The 21,326-nt window shown below is 42.9% G+C and overlaps 2 protein-coding genes across 2 annotated transcripts; one reads left to right on the top strand and one right to left on the bottom strand.

Moving 5' to 3' along the window:
* Window positions 1–3,636: 3,636 nt before the first annotated feature.
* LOC117412864 (heart- and neural crest derivatives-expressed protein 1-like) lies at window positions 3,637–6,736 on the top strand. The gene is made up of 2 exons (XM_034021468.3): window positions 3,637–4,527; window positions 6,011–6,736. Exons 1-2 carry the CDS (start codon window positions 4,045–4,047, stop codon window positions 6,104–6,106), a joined length of 579 nt encoding a protein of 192 aa, XP_033877359.1. The 5' UTR covers window positions 3,637–4,044; the 3' UTR covers window positions 6,107–6,736.
* An 8,015-nt stretch (window positions 6,737–14,751) lies between these two features.
* LOC117431256 (histone deacetylase complex subunit SAP30L) lies at window positions 14,752–20,707 on the bottom strand. Its single transcript, XM_058997253.1, has 4 exons — window positions 19,629–20,707; window positions 18,529–18,651; window positions 17,767–17,865; window positions 14,752–16,244 (listed from the first exon to the last, which is right to left on the bottom strand). The coding sequence occupies exons 1-4, from the start codon at window positions 19,812–19,814 to the stop codon at window positions 16,116–16,118; spliced, it is 537 nt and encodes a 178-aa protein (XP_058853236.1). The 5' UTR covers window positions 19,815–20,707; the 3' UTR covers window positions 14,752–16,115.
* Between the last annotated feature and the right edge of the window lie 619 nt (window positions 20,708–21,326).

Below are 21,326 nucleotides of genomic sequence, written 5' to 3'. Positions count from 1 at the left end.
AGGCATCTTAAACAACTTCTGAAAAGACTCCTGCGTTTTACCACGCGTGGCCCTGCCTTCCTTTTCTCTTTCTGTTTCATATGAATTGCATGCGTGTCTTAATAAAGTCACCAATTAAATTCGACAATGAAGGATTAGCCTGGTTTGACAATCTTCCAAGACGTTCAGTTCCAGCGGTTTGAATTTATACGCGCTACAAATCAAAGCAACACAAGCGATGCGGTGTTTTAATAAACGCGCACGCTGCTTTTGAATTCATTCAGCGCGACTGTAGGAGCCTCCAGTGATAGCTCTGCTGCAACGTGGAGTTCCCTATATCGACGACGTGTAGCGCTAGATGTACAGACTGTAACAGACGGGTTTAATAGGTTCGGTACACGTGCTTTCAGATAGTCGTACTGTCTGTGCTGTACATACCTCACGAGTCTGAACAGCGGGGGTCCCCGAGTCAGGCCAGTGAAAGAGGCACGTGTATCTGGGCTCCCATCACGGGGCCGGTGCGTATACTACATCACAGAGAATATCGTGTAGGGTGCTGTGCGGGACACGGTCGTGGAGAAATGGTTATGTGACATCATTTCCGTCTGACACAAACTACCCGATTCAAAGAAATATCAGGGTCTCCTGTATATTATGTAAAACATGTAACATGCCTGCATCAAATCATGCCTATTATAAAGACATTTCAGGTGGCTGTATCACATCGATTTCAGGATATACTATATATTATAAAGACATTTCAGGTGGCTGTATCACATCGATTTCACGATATACTATATATTATAAAGACGTTTCAGGTGGCTGTATCACATCGATTTCACGATATACTATATATTATAAAGACATTTCAGGTGGCTGTATCACATCGATTTCAGGATATACTATATATTATAAAGACATTTCAGGTGGCTGTATCACATCGATTTCACGATATACTATATATTATAAAGACGTTTCAGGTGGCTGTATCACATCGATTTCACGATATACTATATATTATAAAGACGTTTCAGGTGGCTGTATCACATCGATTTCAGGATATACTATATATTATAAAGACATTTCAGGTGGCTGTATCACATCGATTTCAGGATATACTATATATTATAAAGACGTTTCAGGTGGCTGTATCACATCGATTTCAGGATATACTATATATTATAAAGACGTTTCAGGTGGCTGTATCACATCGATTTCAGGATATACTATATATTATAAAGACATTTCAGGTGGCTGTATCACATCGATTTCAGGATATACTATATATTATAAAGACATTTCAGGTGGCTGTATCACATCGATTTCAGGATATACTATATATTATAAAGACGTTTCAGGTGGCTGTATCACATCGATTTCAGGATATACTATATATTATAAAGACATTTCAGATGGCTGTATCACATCGATTTTAGGATATACTATATATTATAAAGACATTTCAGATGGCTGTATCACATCGATTTCAGGGTCTGTATATTATAAAGACGTTTCAGGTGGCTGTACCATTTTACCCAAGTTTAGTATAATGTTAGGACTAAACGCTGTGCTTAATGCTTAGCCTATATGCTACCAAAATTAAGAAGTGGGGACTTTGCAATAACGAAGGGCGTCTGTTTAAAGAACTGCCCGTTTTTTCCTTGACGAGTTTAATCCTGTTTGTTTTATTTATATTAATTCTGTTTATTATGTTTATATTAATCCTGTATGTTATATTTACGTTCCTTTCTGGTTGTACAAAAGAGGAACGGCGTTGCATTGGTTTGCTTTGGTTACATGCATGTCAAAATGATAGATAGATTCTATATAGATATATAGATATAAACAGACCTTCATTTTTAAGGGGCAGATTTTTTTTTAAATACATTCTGACAGACGCTTCAATATACACTCTGCCGCAATTTGGAAACTTCCGGATAAATAATAATAATTTCAATAAAAAATCAATTCGGTGCGCGTGCATATCCGCTATTTTACATCACATTCTCCAATGTGTTACAGAAAATATACACGTGTGTTTGTGTGTGAACCGTAATCATATCCACTGTATTAAACAATGAAAAAAATATTATATACACACACACACATATATTTTTTTTTATTTATTTCTTAGCAGACGCCCTTATCCAGGGCGACTTACAAGATATCACATTATTTTTACATACAATTACCCATTTATACAGTTGGGTTTTTACTGGAGCAATCTAGGTAAAGTACCTTGCTCAAGGGTACAGCAGCAGTGTCCCCCTACCGGGAATTGAACCCACGACCCTCCGGTCTAGAGTCCAGAGCCCTAACCACTACTCCAAAACTGCATTCGTTAGAAACGGCATGGCATTTGTTTGGTTAACTTGTTTGTAGTTTATATCACCGGTATGAAAACCTTAGACATGCTCACATTGGCGTTCTCCTTGTTCTATTAAAGGTTGGTGCATTTTTGCAACAAAAAAGAGGTAACTAAATTAATATTTAAAATAATAATAATAATAATAATAATAATAATAATAATAATAATAATAATAATAATAATAATAATAATAATAATAATAATAATAATAATAATAATAATAATAATAATAATAAATAAATAAATAAATAAATAATGCTTAATTCTGAAGGTTTAACTTCATAACTAATGTAAAATGTTAGCCTGCACGGATTTGACATGTTGAGTATTTCCCGGACTCGCTGCTGCTGTGAAACATCCGCTCTTTTACAATGAGTGGGATTCTCTGCTGCAGAGGTATTATTAGACAGGCTTGTTATGTGTATGTTTAATTCTAAAATATAAGTAACACATTTTAGTTCTAAATTATACACGCTATAAAACAGTAATGTTAGTGTGAGCGCCCCTATCAACACCTCTACCATCACGCCGTGTTTCCTCCGCGGCTTATAAAGACACAATGCAAACTCTCAACGGAGAAGCATCAGCAGGTGAAGGCAAAGTGGGTTTAATACAATAAAACCGTTTTCATAGGATTAAAAAAAAACAAAAAAAAAAAAAACAGCAAAGCTTTACCGAGAACAAAACTTGAAACCTCTGAAAGTTTGCTTGGAAAGGACCCAATAAATACAACCTGGCAATTGTGCTTCATGAGATGAGATTTTCAACATCCTCGGTATGTGTGTGCATATATAATTATCGATACATATATACAATACAATATCTAAATAATTGGGATATAAATAAAAAAAAGCCCTTTAGTCGTTTCAATAAATGTATATTTACACGGTACACTGCAGAACAATATTCATGCACTGGCTATATACAGCGGTATTTCAAATGAGCCGGTATATGTACACTGCGCAGTGATCAGACTAGTAATCTGTGTGTTAACATCACGGTAACACGACAGGACCAGCACTTGATGTATTATGTTCCCAAATGTAACCCTTAGTATGGAGTCGAGCCGCACAGACAAGCAATGCAGTCGCTCCCTAATTAATGAAAGTTTTCGGGGATTCTGTATACTGTGTCGTGCTGTCGGTCCAGTTAAACAAACAAACCATTTGGAAAAGCGCACTACGCCAGTCCCGGGTCTCCGCCCCGAGGCACGGCTCCGCTCTCTCCATTGGCTCGCTCGAGTTTGCGCGCAGCGTGTCCGACAACATAAGCCCGTGCCACGGGAGCGCAGAAGGGTTAATTCTGCAGCTCCAATGAAGATAAGTGCGATTGTATTGCTCACACAAAGGCCTATATATAGAAGTGCATTGATTCATTTCATTCCTTAAATAGAAATATACACATAGGCCTGTCATTTATTTTGCGGTTAAATACTGCACATTAAAATTATTTCAGCGATAGTTTGGGGGAAGTTTTTTTTTTGCTTTTCGTTTTTTGGTTTGTTTTTTTAATATGCAGCTGAAGTTCGTGCCGCTCTAGCTGAAGTAAGAAACCATATCGTTATAATTTGGCATTTAGCGAGCGGGCAATGGGATCGTTTTAAATATCGAATTGAATTTGAAGCGGATAATTGAATTAGCTGTTTTATTTCGTGTGTGGAGGGGGGTGGGTTTGTCTGTTTCCAGGCATCTTTCAATATGAATTTAATTGGGAGCTGCCAGCACCACCATATGATGCACGAATCGTTTCCGTTTGTTCAGCGCTGTCGCCAGGAGAACCCCTATTTCCAGAGCTGGGTACTGAACCACGCAGAGGTCTCCCCGGACTTTCCGATCCAGCCTCCCTACAGCGCGGAGTTCGAGGTTCCGGGTGCTGCGCAGGATCACAGCCAGTTGGAAGCACTTTCGGGGCGGCTGGGGAAGAGGAGAGGAGCCGGTCCCAAGAAGGAAAGGCGGAGGACTGAAAGCATCAACAGCGCGTTTGCAGAATTAAGAGAATGCATTCCAAACGTGCCCGCGGACACCAAACTGTCAAAAATCAAAACCTTAAGACTCGCCACCAGTTATATTGCATACCTAATGGACGTGCTGGCCAAGGACTCTCTCTCCGAGGAAACGGAGGGCTTCAAGGCTGAAATCAAGAGATTCGACAACAGAGACACGAAAAGAAAACGAGAACCGGTAAGAGAGATCTCATAACGTGTGTCCATTTGTTTTGGTTTAAAGCATATATTCAATTTTAATTCCTACCAAATAATAATAATAATAATAATAATAATAATAATAATAATAATAATAATAATAATAATAATAATAATAAATACATTTATAAAAAGCATAAGCTATAGTCTATATTAAAATTAAATATTTTAGCCTACAAACGAGAAAGGCCTGTTGTTGCATATGTGGACAGTGACTTGTATAACGATAGATTTAAAACGGAACAGGAAAAGAAAAAAGACAACACAGTAGAACATACATACAGTAAATACAATTAAATCCGATAATAAAATCAGTGAATAAATACCAGTTTGCATTGTGTAAGTGTGCTTTGAATAATGTGGCAGTGTGTTCTTCTGTATGCTGACAACACTGACACGCTAACAACTGAAATGTACAGGCTGCCTTCAAATTCACTACTAACAAAAGAAACCGGATGATTTAAGAAACACCATGTTTGTTCTGTCCATGTGAATTGTATTTAAACATGTTTTAAGTCGTAGCTTGTTGTAAAATTTGCTATATATTTAGAATTTTGATGACAACAAGCTGGCTGTAATATCTCAAAATGGAGCGATTCGGTTAAACGTGTTCCTACGGTATATACAACGTGCAGCTGTTCATAACATTGTAATGTGGAGATAGCAGGACAAAGATGCCTCTGTTTCACAGGGGAGATTCATCCCCGTGTGCGTGGGTGTGCTAAATATACAAGTATATCATATTATCATATATAGTATTTCATAATATGAACATTCCTGTAAACGCTGTCAAGTTATTTCCTGTTAGATTAAATATTATTGTATTTTTAAAAATTAAATAATTACAAAAACAATATTTGTTCGCAATATAATATTGTGCTGGAAGATTTAAATGCCTAATTTACCGATTTTATTTTTAATAATAATAATAATAATAATAATAGCTAATAATACTAATACTACTACTACTACTACTACTACTACTACTACTAATAATAATAATAATAATAATAATAATAATAATAATAATAATAATAATAATAATAATAATAATAATAATAATTACGCAAACCCTTTCAATCCTCACAGTTCTGAAGCCGGAATGTATTTCAGGAACCCGCAATGCAAACGCTCGTTTTAACCTGCTATTTTTACACCGGTTTAGCTTCAGTTATATAGATGATGGTACAGTACAGTCTAGATCACCCCTTATAAATGCGCACCCGTGTATTTTGCACTTCCCCCATGCTTTGCCGCGGTTAAGAGGCTTTTTACCAGTGTACCCTGGTTTGCAATGTTTTTAGTATTTCTGTTAATTTGTTTTCCAGTGCCTCTCTGTACTTTCCAGTGCTTAGCTGTGTTTCACCATGGCCCCACTGTGCTAGCATTACACTTTGCTGCGCTTTGCCCGTGAGGAGACTTTTCTAAGGGAGACTAAGCGCGTTCTCAATGTTTTCTTGCAGAGCGAAGTCCATCCGGGATCGCTGGTGAACGGAAAGAAGCTGAAAGGCAGGACGGGCTGGCCTCAGCAGGTCTGGGCTCTGGAACTCAACCAGTGACGTGTGAGGGAGATCTCGAGCCCACATTTCACATGGACTCCGATAGAATCCACCAAGACAAGCAGGCACTGCATCGACGGGGAATACAAGCGCGCACGCACGTGTGCGCAATGAGATACACCGGCACGTAGAAATGTCACGCCAAACCAAGCAATACACGAACACAGACAAGCGTGCAAGCATCGACCACCTAACACGGAGCACTATGAATACACAGGTGAAGAAACCCACAAGGAGGAGAACACTTCATTTACTCTCACCTTCAGTTTCAAAAGACTGAAAATGCACGCTGCGCATTCCATTGGGTTGGGTTTCTTTTCGGTTTTATACTAAAATGTTGCAAGGACTTCATTGACAATATAATTGTTAAAATGACAGGATGCTGGATGTTTGCAGAATGGTTGTTCTTCAGATGTATAGTCTTCTCACTTTAGCATTAGACGATGATGATTATTGATATTGTGATTATTATATTTGATCATCTGCTCGCACTGAAGCCCCGTTGTCGCAGCCGAGCGACGTGTTTGTTGTACCGTGTGCTGTTGCTGTTCAGTGTCCAGATCTACCTCCGGTTTGTTACTCCACAATTATTAGAAAATAAAGCAAATAAATATGAGGTGCTGAATGAAACTTGACCATATCATTGTGATTTTCAGTCCCAACATGTAACCCTCGTAGTCTTATAAAATACAAATCAAACGAGAGAAGACCCTTCCTTGTACTTCAAGCATGCTAAATGAACCTGAAACGCGGTCTGTCCTGCTGGGTATAGAAGCGAGACATTGAAACGTGTTTTCAGGATAAGGCTCCTACCGAGGCACTCAGATTTTGGCCCAATTGATGTAATCCGCGTCCGATTAAAAACAAACATTTACAAACTGAAAAAAAAGTCTTAAATATGAGATGCACGTGTTTCTGCGTTATTTATGCATAAATCTTTACAGTCATATTAATAAGAAGAAAATATATCAATATATGAATCTTGCTAGACGCTCACATTTTTCATATATATATAGAGAGAGAGAGAGAGAGAGAGAGAGAGAGAGAGAGAGAGAGAGAGAGAGAGAGAGAGAGAGAGAGAGAGAGAGAGAGAGAGAGAGAGAGAGAGGAAGGAGACAGTGTATACATGTGTACCTGCAGAACCCGTTTTGAAATGGTGTTTAAAATCACACTGACTAGAGGCATTAAACATACCGAGTCAGCCCGTTCGATCGTGACCTGTCGCGACTGAAAGGGACTTTACTGCACAGAGGACGAACTCTTAAAAGAAGGTTCAAAAACAGGAGACGGACCAATCCAGACGGAGCTGTCAGTAAACGTCTTTATGCATTTGCAACTCGACCATTGCATTATTATTATTATTATGATTATTATTATTATGATGATTATGATTATTATTGTTGTAGTAGTAGAATGGTATTCTCTACTACAGTACTACAATCCAGTTACAATACAGCACGGTGTTGTGTTCATGTAAAGCGCTCTATGTTCTGTATAGGCTCTTTAGCTACACTATAGAGGGGCACTTCTTTCCCCTTTAAAATGCAGGCAGTTGTTTCAAGTCCTGAGGACAGTACCGAGCGGTGATGAGTTACATTGTTAAAATATTAACTGAATGGTGTGTGTATATAGATATAGACAGATATATCTATATAGATATATAGATATATAGATATGTAGATAGATCTATACTTCCATCCGGGATTCTACTGACGTACACCGACAGCCTGGAGCTGCTGGGTTTTTTTTTTTTTTTAATAAAAAGGGCAAATTAATAATGAACCATAATGACGTAAGATGCCTGAATGATAACGGTGCTGCACTTCACAGGGACGGTGTCGGACTGCAGTGGTTTAAATGTAATAACTGCAGCCCAATCTATCTACATTCCATTCGTACATTGCGTTTAGGTGCCCATAAAATGTATTATTAGTATTAGGGTTAGTATTATTGCTATTATTATTATTATTAGTAGTAGTACTAGTAGTAGCAGTAGTAGTAGTTATTATTACTAGTAGTAGTATTCATTATTATTATTATTTATTATTATTTATTAGCAGCGGCAGCAGTAGTGTGTAACTGTTAGCATGTCCAAACCAATAGATTTTCAGTCCTGATTTTCATGCTCCTCTGATGCTGTTGAATTAGTTGTCATGGTATTATAAAGTCGCGTGTTTATTAGCATGCCGAGACGTCTTTACTGATGACTTTACTTCAGCCTTTGAAGAGAGAGGGATCGGCTATTCGTGATTCACTTTAGAAAAGAAACAAACAGCGCGTTTAGCTGCGGTTCCAGCGCTCTTTCTGTGTGCAATGCGTTTTACACGGCGCTGGAATAATAATAATAATAATAATAATAATAATAATAATAATAATAATAATAATAATAATAATAATAATAATAATAATAATACTGCGTGTCTGCACGGAATGCACGCTCTTAATAAGAGCGAGCACGGTGCCTCTGTCCTGTGTAAAGTATCTCACACGGCTCGCTCTGTGCACACGATAACGGCGATGTTGCTGCTCGTTTGTCGTTCTGGTCGGCTCTATACAGGTTGTGTTTGTTTTTGATCATTGCCGCGGTGTGTTTGTTTACTCCCATGGGAGTATCTCTTATCTCAGCTCTCTGGGGGATGAAACAGCGAAGGGTTAAACTGCAGAGCCCGGCAGACACCATGGAGCCACATAAAATACCGAATTGACATCGAAATTCATTTAGGATGAAAGGCAAACGAGGGAGATTCCACATCTGGGCTGCTGAGGCGGAGGGGTGGAGGGTGGAGGGGTCCTGAAAGTCCTAATTGCTCTGCTAACGTAATTAGATACATGCACAGCGCATTAGTATATCGCTGAGTCTCATAGGCGCTTTCCCTCTTTCTGCTACCTTTCCCCAGAGAGCTGGAAAAGAAAGCAGCGTCATGGCTGGATATTATCACGTGCTCACATATGCAAAACAAAACGCTCGATTCTCTAAATTAGAAACGTCAGGGGAAGCTAAGGACGTTGCTATCACATTGCAAGACTGCATAGTATGTATAATATACCGCTGGTTTACATCACTTTAACATCCAAGCGTCATGCTGCAGTCCAGCACGTTCCTCGTACAGTTACCAGGGTCCCAGCCTCCCGGGATCCAGCCTGCGTGAGCTGCAGTCCAGCGCGTTCCTCGTGCAGTTACCAAGATCCCAGCCTCCCGGGATCCAGCGTGCGTGATCTGCAGTCCAGCTTGTTCCTGGTGCAGTTACCAGGGTCCCAGCCTCCCGGGATCCAGCGTGTGTGAGCTGCAGTCCAGCGCGTTCCTCGTGCAGTTACCAGGGTCCCAGGCTCCCAGGATCCAGCGTGCGTGAGCTGCAGTCCAGCGCGTTCACTCATGCAGTTACTTCACTTGTGTTTTCAAACTTCGTCTCAAAGGATTAAAGCAGCTTTAGTGCTAGATGCCCCTCTGCCCACGAGGTTAACTTGCACTATTAATCAGAATCAGATGGGGTTTCCACTAGCGCGATGTGCGATTGTCTCATTAGCAGCCGACAGACTTGTGAAGGTTTGATGGTATCTCACCAGAACTCCCTAACCTGAGCTTCATTAGTCTGCTGAAGACTTTGTGGATATTCTATTAAATGATAAGGGCTGCTGCCCCATAAGAGGCGTTTCTCTCACTCTGTAACTGACAAGACGCATTAATACAGTAGAACTCCCCAAGGCTCTCAATGTTAACACCTAATTAACATTCAATAGTCCTCTTTCACAGCTCTGGTTTTTATAAAGATTTATACAAGTGGCTTTTTCATGGAACTGGCCACATGACAGTGTTGAGCAGTTTGATTTTGTATCTGGGCTTGTCTGAGGTCCAGTTAGTCTGCCCTTGTAACCGGTTGACTAACCCTTTGGTTTTGTTGTGAACTGAATCGAGTCTGTCCCAGTCTGGCTGGCTTTTACTATCCCTGTATCTGTATCTTCATAACAAACTGACATCTTGAACCTGGTCGCAGATCCCAGCTTCCCGAAGAGCTGGTCTCAAAAGTGTGAGGAGGGCTGTGACGCACTGTCCAGTGATAATGTCCATTAATTACATGTGCGCTGATAACAGTGGCTTGGGAGAGAGAGCGAAACAGAAAACATGCAAATCATGAAATAAAATATTGAGAATTGAAAATATGAAACATTTCTAATTATACAGAACCTGCTTAATGATGCACACCTGCCTTTCAACACAGCACACCTGCTTAACAACACACACCCGCCTTTCAACATAGCACACCTGCTTAACAACACACACCTGCCTTTCAACATAGCACACCTGCCTTTCAACACAGCACACCTGCTTAACAACACACACCCGCCTTTCAACATAGCACACCTGCTTAACAACACACACCCGCCTTTCAACACAGCACACCTGCTTAACAACACACACCCGCCTTTCAACACAGCATACCTGCTTAACACACACCCGCCTTTCAACATAGCACACCTGCTTAACAACACACACCCGCCTTTCAACACAGCACACCTGCTTAACAACGCACACCCGCCTTTCAACACAGCTTACCTGCTTAACACACACCCACCTTTCAACACAGCACACCTGCTTAACAACACACACCCGCCTTTCAACACAGCACACCTGCTTAACAACACACACCCACCTTTCAACACAGCACACCTGCTTAACAACACACACCCGCCTTTCAACACAGCATACCTGCTTAACACACACCCGCCTTTCAACACAGCACACCTGCTTAACAACACACACCCTCCTTTCAACACAGCATACCTGCTTAACACACACCCGCCTTTCAACACAGCACACCTGCTTAACAACACACACCCGCCTTTCAACACAGCATACCTGCTTAACACACACCCGCCTTTCAACACAGCACACCTGCTTAACAACACACACCCGCCTTTCAACACAGCATACCTGCTTAACACACACCCGCCTTTCAACATAGCACACCTGCCTTTCAACACAGCACACCTGCTTAACAACGCACACCCGCCTTTCAACACAGCATACCTGCTTAACAACACACCCGCCTTTCAACACAGCACACCTGCTTAACAACACACACCCGCCTTTCAACACAGCATACCTGCTTAACACACACCCGCCTTTCAACACAGCACACCTGCTTAACACACACCCGCCTTTCAACACAGCACACCTGCTAAACATTTCACACCCACCTTTCAACACAGCACACCTGCTTAACAACACACACCCGCCTTTCAACACAGCACACCTGCTTAACAACACACACCCGCCTTTCAACACAGCACACCTGCTTAACAACTCACACCCGCCTTTCAACACAGCACACCTGCTTAACAACACACACCCGCCTTCCAACACAGCACACCTGCTTAACAACACACACCCGCCTTTCAACACAGCACACCTGCTTAACTCACACCCGCCTTTCAACACAGCACACCTGCTTAACAACACACACCTGCTTAACAACACAGCACACCTGCAGTTCGGTTGGCACTTCATCGGTTGCTGTTGCATGTTATTCCCTATCTTGACCCTAACCTATTGCGGATTGTGCAGCTGCGGATTTGTCACATGGTTGCATATTCACTGAGCATTGCGAGTGTGGTCGCGGGATGCTTATTTATAGAAACACTGCACGAGCCCTGTCGCCTCTCTGTCTATCGCCCCCCAGTGGATATCATGTTCACTGCATCCATTTCACGGTCATTTAAATGCGTGTGGATAAGGTGCAATATTAATGCCCAATCCACGTGAAAAAGGGCTCCTTTTGATAACGCTCCATACTGAGTATTACTGGCACATCTTAGAAGTGTGTTTGTTTTGTTAAGATGGTCTATACGTAATGCTCAGTGCGATACACTTCTGCTAAAATCATTTTCATTTTTCACTATTTTGTGGTTTGCTTTCCCATTACGGAAATAGAAATGCGAGTTAAACTTTTTTTTTTTTTTTTTTTAACTTAAACAACACCGCCCTCAAGTGGAAGAACTGGGACATTACACAACCATGCGTTTAAATATAGAGAAGATACAGTATACAGGGCATAGACCTGCTATGCAACCAAATTGAACAAACATATTATTACATGTTCAATTGTTCTTTTGATAGTTTTTTTTTCTTCATCTCTAATTTCTGTATCAACCCAATATTGATGCAACTGAACGCATAACCCATTCAACAGATTTCACCAGCATGTGTTAAGACTCAGTTCATTGTGGACCCAGTACTGCTTTTATTAAATAAACAGGTGTGTTACAGTTACCTCATGCTGTGCAGCTCACGCACGCTGGATCCCGGGAGGCTGGGATCTTGGTAACTGCACCAGGAACGCGCTGGACTGCAGCTCATGCACGCTGGATCCTGGGAGGCTGGGACCCTGGTAACTGCACGAGGAACGCGCCGGACTGCAGCTCACGCACGCTGGATCCCGGGAGGCTGGGACCCTGGTAACTGCACGAGGAACGCGCTGGACTGCAGCTCACGCACGCTGGATCCCGGGAGGCTGGGACCCTGGTAACTGCACGAGGAACGCGCTGGACTGCAGCTCACGCACGCTGGATCCCGGGAGGCTGGGACCCTGGTAACTGCACGAGGAACGCGCTGGACTGCAGCTCACGCACGCTGGATCCCGGGAGGCTGGGACCCTGGTAACTGCACGAGGAACGCGCCGGACTGCAGCTCACGCACGCTGGATCCCGGGAGGCTGGGACCCTGGTAACTGCACCAGGAACGCGCTGGACTGCAGCTCACGCACGCTGGATCCCGGGAGGCTGGGACCCTGGTAACTGCACGAGGAACGCGCCGGACTGCAGCTCACGCACGCTGGATCCCGGGAGGCTGGGACCCTGGTAACTGCACGAGGAACGCGCTGGACTGCAGCTCACGCAGGCTGGATCCCGGGAGGCTGGGACCCTGGTAACTGCACGAGGAACGCGCCGGACTGCAGCTCACGCACGCTGGATCCCGGGAGGCTGGGACCCTGGTAACTGGCTCTCTCACACACACAGCCCTCAGTAAACCTTGCACTCAGTCTTTAAATAGCTTCTCAAATAAAGAGCACAAACTCTACTGTACAAAGAAGGTTTATTAGAAACAGGAAGCAACCATTTGTATTTATTTCTATGGAAGAACGTACAGCACAGCAATCATATCTCACCTTACAAAAACCCTGAAAGAAAAACACATTTCCTGGGATTGCTGTAAAATAACAGAGGATTCAATCAAAATAAAGCTAATCTGTCATGCACTGGACAGCAGAGGAAATTCCTGATTCCACTCCTGCAGATTGAAAGAATGGATTCAAGCTGAACTGCAATTCACAATGCGCAGATCAACTGGGAAGTCAGGAGATTTCATCACCAATGTCATTCTAAGGCATCAGTCTTTATTATTAGCATCTTTAACAGCAGTATTTACATCCAGGTTTGTGCCAAGAGTTATTGTGTTTGAAACAACAGCTGCACTTATTTCTTAATACTTGAATACCAAATGCTCATGATTTTGGTTGAATGGATTTCTGTATAAAGATAAAATGAAGGGGACACAATGAAACAGCAGGGTGGTACTGCAGTACCAATGTATATACCTGGATTCTGCAGGGTCACCAAACAACTGGCTCCAACGCAGGCAGCGACACAAGCTAGGGGGCTTACAAGGAAACTGATGCTCCAGTAAAAAAAAAAAAAAAAACGGGAAGTTGCTACTTTCAAAGTGAAAAGTCCCTATACAGAATACGTGCAGGTGTGCATGAAGCACAGCTCACTTAAAGCAGTAGTTTTTTATTTTTCCTATGCGTGTGTATTTGAGGCGATTGTGCTGCAGTAAACAGTGCAGGAGGTTCAAGGGGGTTTTAAACCTCAGCCCAGCACACAAAGCAGTGCCACTTCATTCTCTTCCTAACACAGGTTCAGGGATGGCAGGAAGACTCCGCTTGCTTAGCTGTTTCCCCCACTGCAGGTTTTACGACTACGAGCTTGACTAGCCCCAGTGTATAGGGAACACGTGCAGGTGTGTCTTATTAAAGTCTTAGTGAAACCAGGAATGGATCACACTGCTACGCAATGGGAGTGTTTATTTGCATCCCTGTGTGTTGCTGCTTTGGTCTCGGGGCTCTTGTCATTCACATCTCGATACAGCGGTTCCCTGTTTAGTGCAGCTCCCCTGTACTTTACCTCAAACAAAAAACAGCACATGCGATGTGCAGATTACTAACCAAGAGCCCAGCCCACCCTCCACTGCCTCGAACAAGAACCAGCCCACCCCCCACTGCCTTGAACAAGAACCAGCCAACCCTCCACTGCCTTGTAACAAGAACCAGCCCACCCCCCACTGCCTCGAACAAGAGCCAGCCCACCCTCCACTGCCTCGAACAAGAACCAGCCCCCCCCACTGCCTCGAACAAGAACCAGCCCACCCCACTGCCTCGAACAAGAACCAGCCCCCCCTCCACTACCTTGTAACAAGAACCAGCCCCCCCACTGCCTCGAACAAGAACCAGCCCACCCTCCACTGCCTCGAACAAGAACCAGCCCCCCCTCCACTACCTTGAACAAGAACCAGCCCACCCCCCACTGCCTTGAACAAGAACCAGCCCACCCCCCACTGCCTTGAACAAGAACCAGCCCACCCCCCACTGCCTTGAACAAGAACCAGCCCACCCCCCACTGCCTTGAACAAGAACCAGCCCACCCTCCGCTGCCTTGTAACGTGCGTTACCATGGCAACAGGTCAGACCCGCGCACGCCCTCCTCACAAACTTGAATGAAGCTTTAAGTCCCTTTTAGTTTGGAACGCGTAGTATTTTCAAACCAGGTAGTGTTAAGATTTTCACATTGTAATAAATTAGAACACGCTGGCATCCATTCCCCTGCTTTCATATCGATGTTGTGAAACTTCTACAAAGACGCACAAAATACAGTATTAAAAAAAAATGACCAAGGTCACTAAAATAAAAACCAAAGCAATACAAAGACACAAACAGTTAGTAGCGCAAACACAGCTTAGCTTTAGGGGACACAACAACAACGCATTCAGGAATCTTAAAATCCACACTCGTGTCAACACATCAAATCACACACTTGCATGTGTTTCCATTCGAGCCCTCTGTGTAGAAAACAATATGAAACATGTGACCATGTGCTAGCTCTTAATGAGGGGTGAGCAGCACACACTGCCCCGAATCGAGATATTCAATATGTAAAACAACCCCCCCCCTCCACAATGCACTGCGTCTGCACCCAGTCTCAGGAACATGCCGTCCTGCACTGGGACAGTAACACATCTCTCTAGAGCGTGCACACGTTTCCCTAATTCTGTAACAATCTTCTCTCGGCTGCACAGCCCCACATCGATCTCAATCTGGTTTTCATGCTGGTCTTGTATCGTACGGCTTTCATCTCTTACTTTACAAGAACACAGATTTCTCATTTTCTTTGTGTTTTGGCACACAATCACATCACTCACGTGAAATGTTTTCATACGACATTTTCCAAACCAAATGCTTTTGCACTCATAATTTAATATACAATATCTACAGCTATGTCCAAAAGTTTTGCATCACCCTATAGAATGAACTCATTGTGCTTCATAAAACTGAATGAAACCTGCTGAATAATGTTACGCTAATAAATTGAATTACATACCGCTTTGTAGTTTTCAATATACTTAACGAAAACCTGACAAATTTAAATACTGTACTACTATGCTGGCTTCCGGTAGACTTTCGCGGTATCATTTAGTAGCTTCTTTGATTACATGATGTTAAATAAAACGATATAGTTTTATTTTGTTTTTTATGTCTCAATCCTAGTTCTGGGTAATGCAACACTTTTGTCCCAAGCTGTGCGTATGCATGTGTAATATACATCGTAGCTACAGTTTTGAATGGATCCGCAGTCTTGAGGAGGGAGGTCTGGCTGCCTGCAATGCACTCTCTCTCTCCAGCATGCTTGGTGTGCACCCCAGCAGTTGTTCAAAGCAGTAAAGAAAGAGAAAGGCGCACACTTATTCGAGCGCCTTGCTGCTTTCTGATTTGTGCTCCAGCCGGCTCTTGTTGCTTTTCACCATGTAGATGAAGTAGGTCAGGGTCTCCTTCTCGTTCACGGGGATATTCCTGAAGTGACGACTGACAGTCTAAAGAAACACACAGTGAATAATGAGCCTTCAGCATCACGCTCTCCGGAGCAGTCTGCAAACACACTCACTCACAGTCAATAAACAACTCCCATCACACCACACAACCCTTTCCATGCCTCTGCACCTCCAATGACACACACACAAACGCATGTTTCTACAGAGTCCTACTGGACAATGTGGGGTTTATAATCAGAATAATGACACCAGCGACGTGGCGCATTTTACTTTGCCATTAACAAAGAACTACAGTACAGACAGCACGGCCGTATCCAAACGGGTCACTAATTGGATAAACTGTTGACTTCCACTCTATTAATGGTGTGCAGATCACATTACAACATGTCTGGAACTTTGGAAATCCTTGGGAGCTCTCCACGACTGCAGAATAGGTCTGATTGTTCCACAAACCCCCTAACGACTCAGAAACAGACTGGAAACACGGAAACATCAGAAATAACTGGAAACACATGGCCAACCGTGAGCCACTCCACCTGCTAACTGACAACTGAAAACTACTGGTGAGGATGATGAGGATGATTATTATTATTATTATTATTATTATTTTTATTATTATTATTATTATTATTATTATTATTATTATTATTATTATTAACATTTCACTCAATAGCAGCAGCGGTTGAACCACAACAGCAAGGTTTTTCATTTGATTTGATATATTACTGTGCAACAGAGACAGACAGTTTAGTATTTGTGTTCAGACACATAAGAGAAGTCCATTGCCTGTTCCACACCCTGCCTTTTCTTTTATAGCTGCTCCACTGCAGCAGTGTCTGGATTAGAAACTGCTAGCAAGGCTGGGACCTTTCTAGCGGCGGTACAGTTCAGAGCAGCAGGACACAAGGCAAGGAAATGGGAGGAACAAGGAAGCTTATTGATTTTCAGAAGAAACAAGCCTGCACCAATAGGAACACTGAAGGTGGGGCTGGCTGGGGGTTCATTTAGCTCATAGCAGCCCCTTAACCTTCGGACAGCGGGAAACAGATGTTTTCCGAGGCAGTTTCAAATACATTCATATAGTCCTTAAGTCCCAAAGTGACTTTCACACTGGAAATCAAAAGGATGTCTGTGAGTTCAGAGCACTGCGCTTCACCACAGCACTGCACGCTGCTAACTAGCTGGGAGTCATTATTAGAACACGCTTACAAGAAATATATTAGCTAGTCCCAAGAAAATGAGAACGTGCTCCTTTCTTTAAATCAAACTGCGTATGTGCATCGTTTAAATAAAGTAAGTGTGCTATGCTATTACTTGAATCTGTTTCAGTACTAAATACATTTCCAGAAACACACCCCTCATATCACTAAATTACAAGTCCTATAAATAAAGAGAGAGAGAAAGAAATGCACATATCGATCAGCATGCAGGAGACTAGTCTTCTCTTTTCAGTGGAGTCGCTGGATCTTTCAGCTGCTGCAAGGCATTATCTGTGCTAGAGCTGTACAAACTTGAAACAGCTCCATTAAACAAAGGCAGGTGAACAATGTAAACGAAAGCGTACCTCCGCCAGCTGAGCTTTGTTGAGGCCAGGTCTGGTCTGTAACTTGTAATGCCTTTTGTAACGGCGCAGTGTGTTCACCTGCAGCTGAAACAAATCAACCTGGAAAACAGACAACAAAACCCATTGGATTATCCACAACAATGCTGCATTTCTACAGAGCGACACAGGGCTGAGATAAAGACTGCTCCATTAATGTGTGACCTGCTGTGAAGCCTTGTGAAGAAAATACCTGCAAAATGGGCTCACTTATTTAAAAATACACAGAATTCAGGAGCCAGTTTCACAAAGCACTGCCAGCACTTAGCAGGCTGCTAGCTAGCAAGCTATCTTATTTTTAGCAGTTTGGAAAAACAATATTTTAAGACAGAACGAGAAAGTTTGTATGATTAGAGAAATGTGTTACTTTCTATTTATGGAAGTGAATTGAGCACACTGCTTTGTGAAACATGCCCCGGGTGTTGCTGCTGAAAACAGCTACTCGCTGAATGACATGTTGCTCATTGATTGGTTCAGTGGCTGCTGTGTTACCTCTCTGCTCATTGATTGGTTCAGTGGCTGCTGTGTTACCTCTCTGCTCATTGATTGGTTCAGTGGCTGCTGTGTTACCTCTCTGCTCATTGATTGGTTCAGTGGCTGCTGTGTTACCTCTCTGCTCATTGATTGGTTCAGCGGCTGCTGTGTTACCTCTCTGCTCATTGATTGGTTCAGCGGCTGCTGTGTTACCTCTCTGCTCATTGATTGGTTCAGTGGCTGCTGTGTTACCTCTGGCACTTCTGCATCGTGGTCCGGAGATTCCCCCCCATCATCGCTGGTCTTTCTCTTCCTCTTGTTGCGAATGCTCTGGATGAAGTTCTTGTGGAAATCACAGATATACAGATGCCTGACCTGGAACACATACACACACACAAACCAGTGAAACCAGGAACGGATCAAACCGCAATGCAACGGGAGTCTATTGCCATCCCTGCTAGCTCAGCTATCACAGGAAGGCTATGAAGACATCAGTTACATTTGAACAGCTTGAGGCTTGTCATGAAAAAGAAACAAACAGACACAATCACTATTAACACACAAGGCTAGAAAACGTTTTTTGTTTTTTTTTTAAACGTTTTTCTATAAAATTCCAAGGCTGTGAAGTTATCTAATGATACAGTGTGTGGACCACCACGTACAGAAAGTATCACGTTTTCCATTCTAAACAAGGTCATTAATTCTTACATTATTTTAATTTGTGTATTTGTTTTACATATTGTAAATTGAAGGAGGCAGTTGCCTCGGTGTGAGTGTTACCTCCCTGTCGTTCTGCTCCAGCGGGGTCAGCAGCAGGACACTCCAGTCGGATTCTATGCCGGCTATTCTTTTCAACTCTCATCAGCATTCCTGACACGGATTTTTTGTCTCGCTCTACTAGCAGCTTACTCCAAATGGAGCTTCCTTAGCAACCGCCCTTAAGAGGCGTGGCGACCGGGATGACTTCCCAGCGCATTCTGATGCACAAGCCAGTCAGCTAGTGCAGAATTCAGACCGGACTAGTCCTGTGCAAACTACAAGCTCTTACTGAATATACATAACACCGAATCTCACTTCTTAAATAGATTCAATAAGAAAAATAAAGTACGTTTTTCTTTCTTCTTCTTATGAATCTATTTTTTTTTATACAAAGGAGATGTTCAAGGAGAAGGCGTGTGGGCAGGGTTAGGGTTACAGTTACACATTTATGTACACTGACTGGAAATAGTCCAACATCCTGCTGGCCATCTCTCTTATTTGCAGTCGTACCGGTACTTAGCTTGATAAAAAGTAGTCCCTGCAAAGCAAACAGAGGTTTGATGTTCACACGCACGCACATTAAAGATACTCACGCTTTTGTCGATATCCAGCTTGAGTTTCTTCTGAGAGATGCTTTTCTGGATCCGCTTGCTGAAGGAGGCGTTCCCGGCGGATCGGCCGCAGCGCTCCCCGTCCTCGATCAGGCAGCAGCTCTGGCCGTAAAACGGGGCAGCCGGAGGGCCGTCGTGGCTGTCCTCCTCGGTACTGAACCCATTCATCGCTTCCTGTCGTTTCTTAACCTCGAAAGCTTTACTTCGCTAGAATCTCAAACGCCACGAAGCTATTTAAAAATGCGCGCTCCGAGAATCCCTAAAGGCGACAGTATTGTTTTAAAACAACAGATATTCCGTGTATTTGTTATTATTGCGGTACTTGCGGTCTGTAGTGGCATTAAACAAACAGAAAAAGAGAATTTAAGAGCTGCAGTCGATCAAACAACAAGAGTAAACAACACTGCACGCAAAGTTAAACAAACAGCGAGTTTATATTTTAAAAAGTATATATCCTCGCCACTAATTACAACAATAACACTATACAGCGTGTGATACGATGTTACTAAAGATAAACCAGGCGATCTCCGAATAGGATCTGTTATTATGAGACTCAACCGGAGGCCTCTCGCTCAGCACGTCATGATAACGATGTGCCGGCAGCCACCCAACACAACACGACGCCAAACCAGCACTGAATCAGCGCTGCAGCTTTCCAAAAAGACTCGTCCTCCCGCACCAACATACAGCCAAGTCCTACTTAACACATTTCTGAAAACACACCGTCGCAAGCAGCGTGCGATTTAAAAGAAAATCATTTGAAATGCACTTTTTTTTCCCCCTTTGCTACTCCGCCACCGCTTACAGAGAACAGAAAGCGACAGACAGTGTGCAATTCAATGCCAGGCAGGACTTGACGTGCAAATGATAGTACCCTCGCTGTGCGGCTTCTGAGCACAACCGCCCGGGTCCTCCGGGGATTAAAACAACAAGGATAAACCGCCGGTGAAAAAAATAACCAAGCCTTTCATTTAGTTTAAAAACCGCTGCAATGCTTGCACTGCACAGCAAGCGAGATTTTACAATGAACACGTCCTGGTGGCGGAAGTGCCTCCCCGCCCGCCCTCATTGGGTAGTTTGGAAAATGGAAGGGCGGTAACGTGCGAAGTGAGTTTTGCTATTGGAGGAATGCGTTTGTCACTCAGCCAGGCCGTTTTACTTCCTGGATTAGAGCTGGTGTTTGTGTTTTAGTGAAAGGAGGTGAAGGCAGGCTGGGCACGCCAGAGGACTCCAGTTTCGCACAGTCCTGTACAGTTAATCAATCTCGCAATCTCTCTCTCTCTGTTTCTAAAAACAACACCCCTTTACGTACACTACTTTTTGTTTTGTTTTGAAAAGGAAACGCAAAAAAATGCGTTTTAAACAGGAAATCGTACAAAACATCTGAAACATATTTAGCACACGTTGCATGCTACACGTCTCAGTAAAGACAACACGTGTGTTGTATGCTGTGTCGTTGGTGTGCAGTTATGCGGTACAGTGCTGGGATTCAAACAGGGTTCCTACTGCGTTTATCATGTAGCTAGCAGTGCTGTGTGCAGGAGGCAGTACCATTACAGTACTATACTGTAAGCACCCTGTGTGTGCCTTGTTTCTAAACACTGGGGTAAAAAAGTTACTTGATCATCGTTCATACACTGAAGCGTCACATTACAGCATGCGGAACACTGAGTATTCTTA

Source organism: Acipenser ruthenus, chromosome 23, assembly GCF_902713425.1.
Source record: "Acipenser ruthenus chromosome 23, fAciRut3.2 maternal haplotype, whole genome shotgun sequence".
Classification (NCBI taxonomy): Eukaryota; Metazoa; Chordata; class Actinopteri; order Acipenseriformes; family Acipenseridae; genus Acipenser; species Acipenser ruthenus.
Note: the sequence above shows the minus strand (reverse complement) of the source record. Positions and strands in the feature narration are given on the sequence as shown.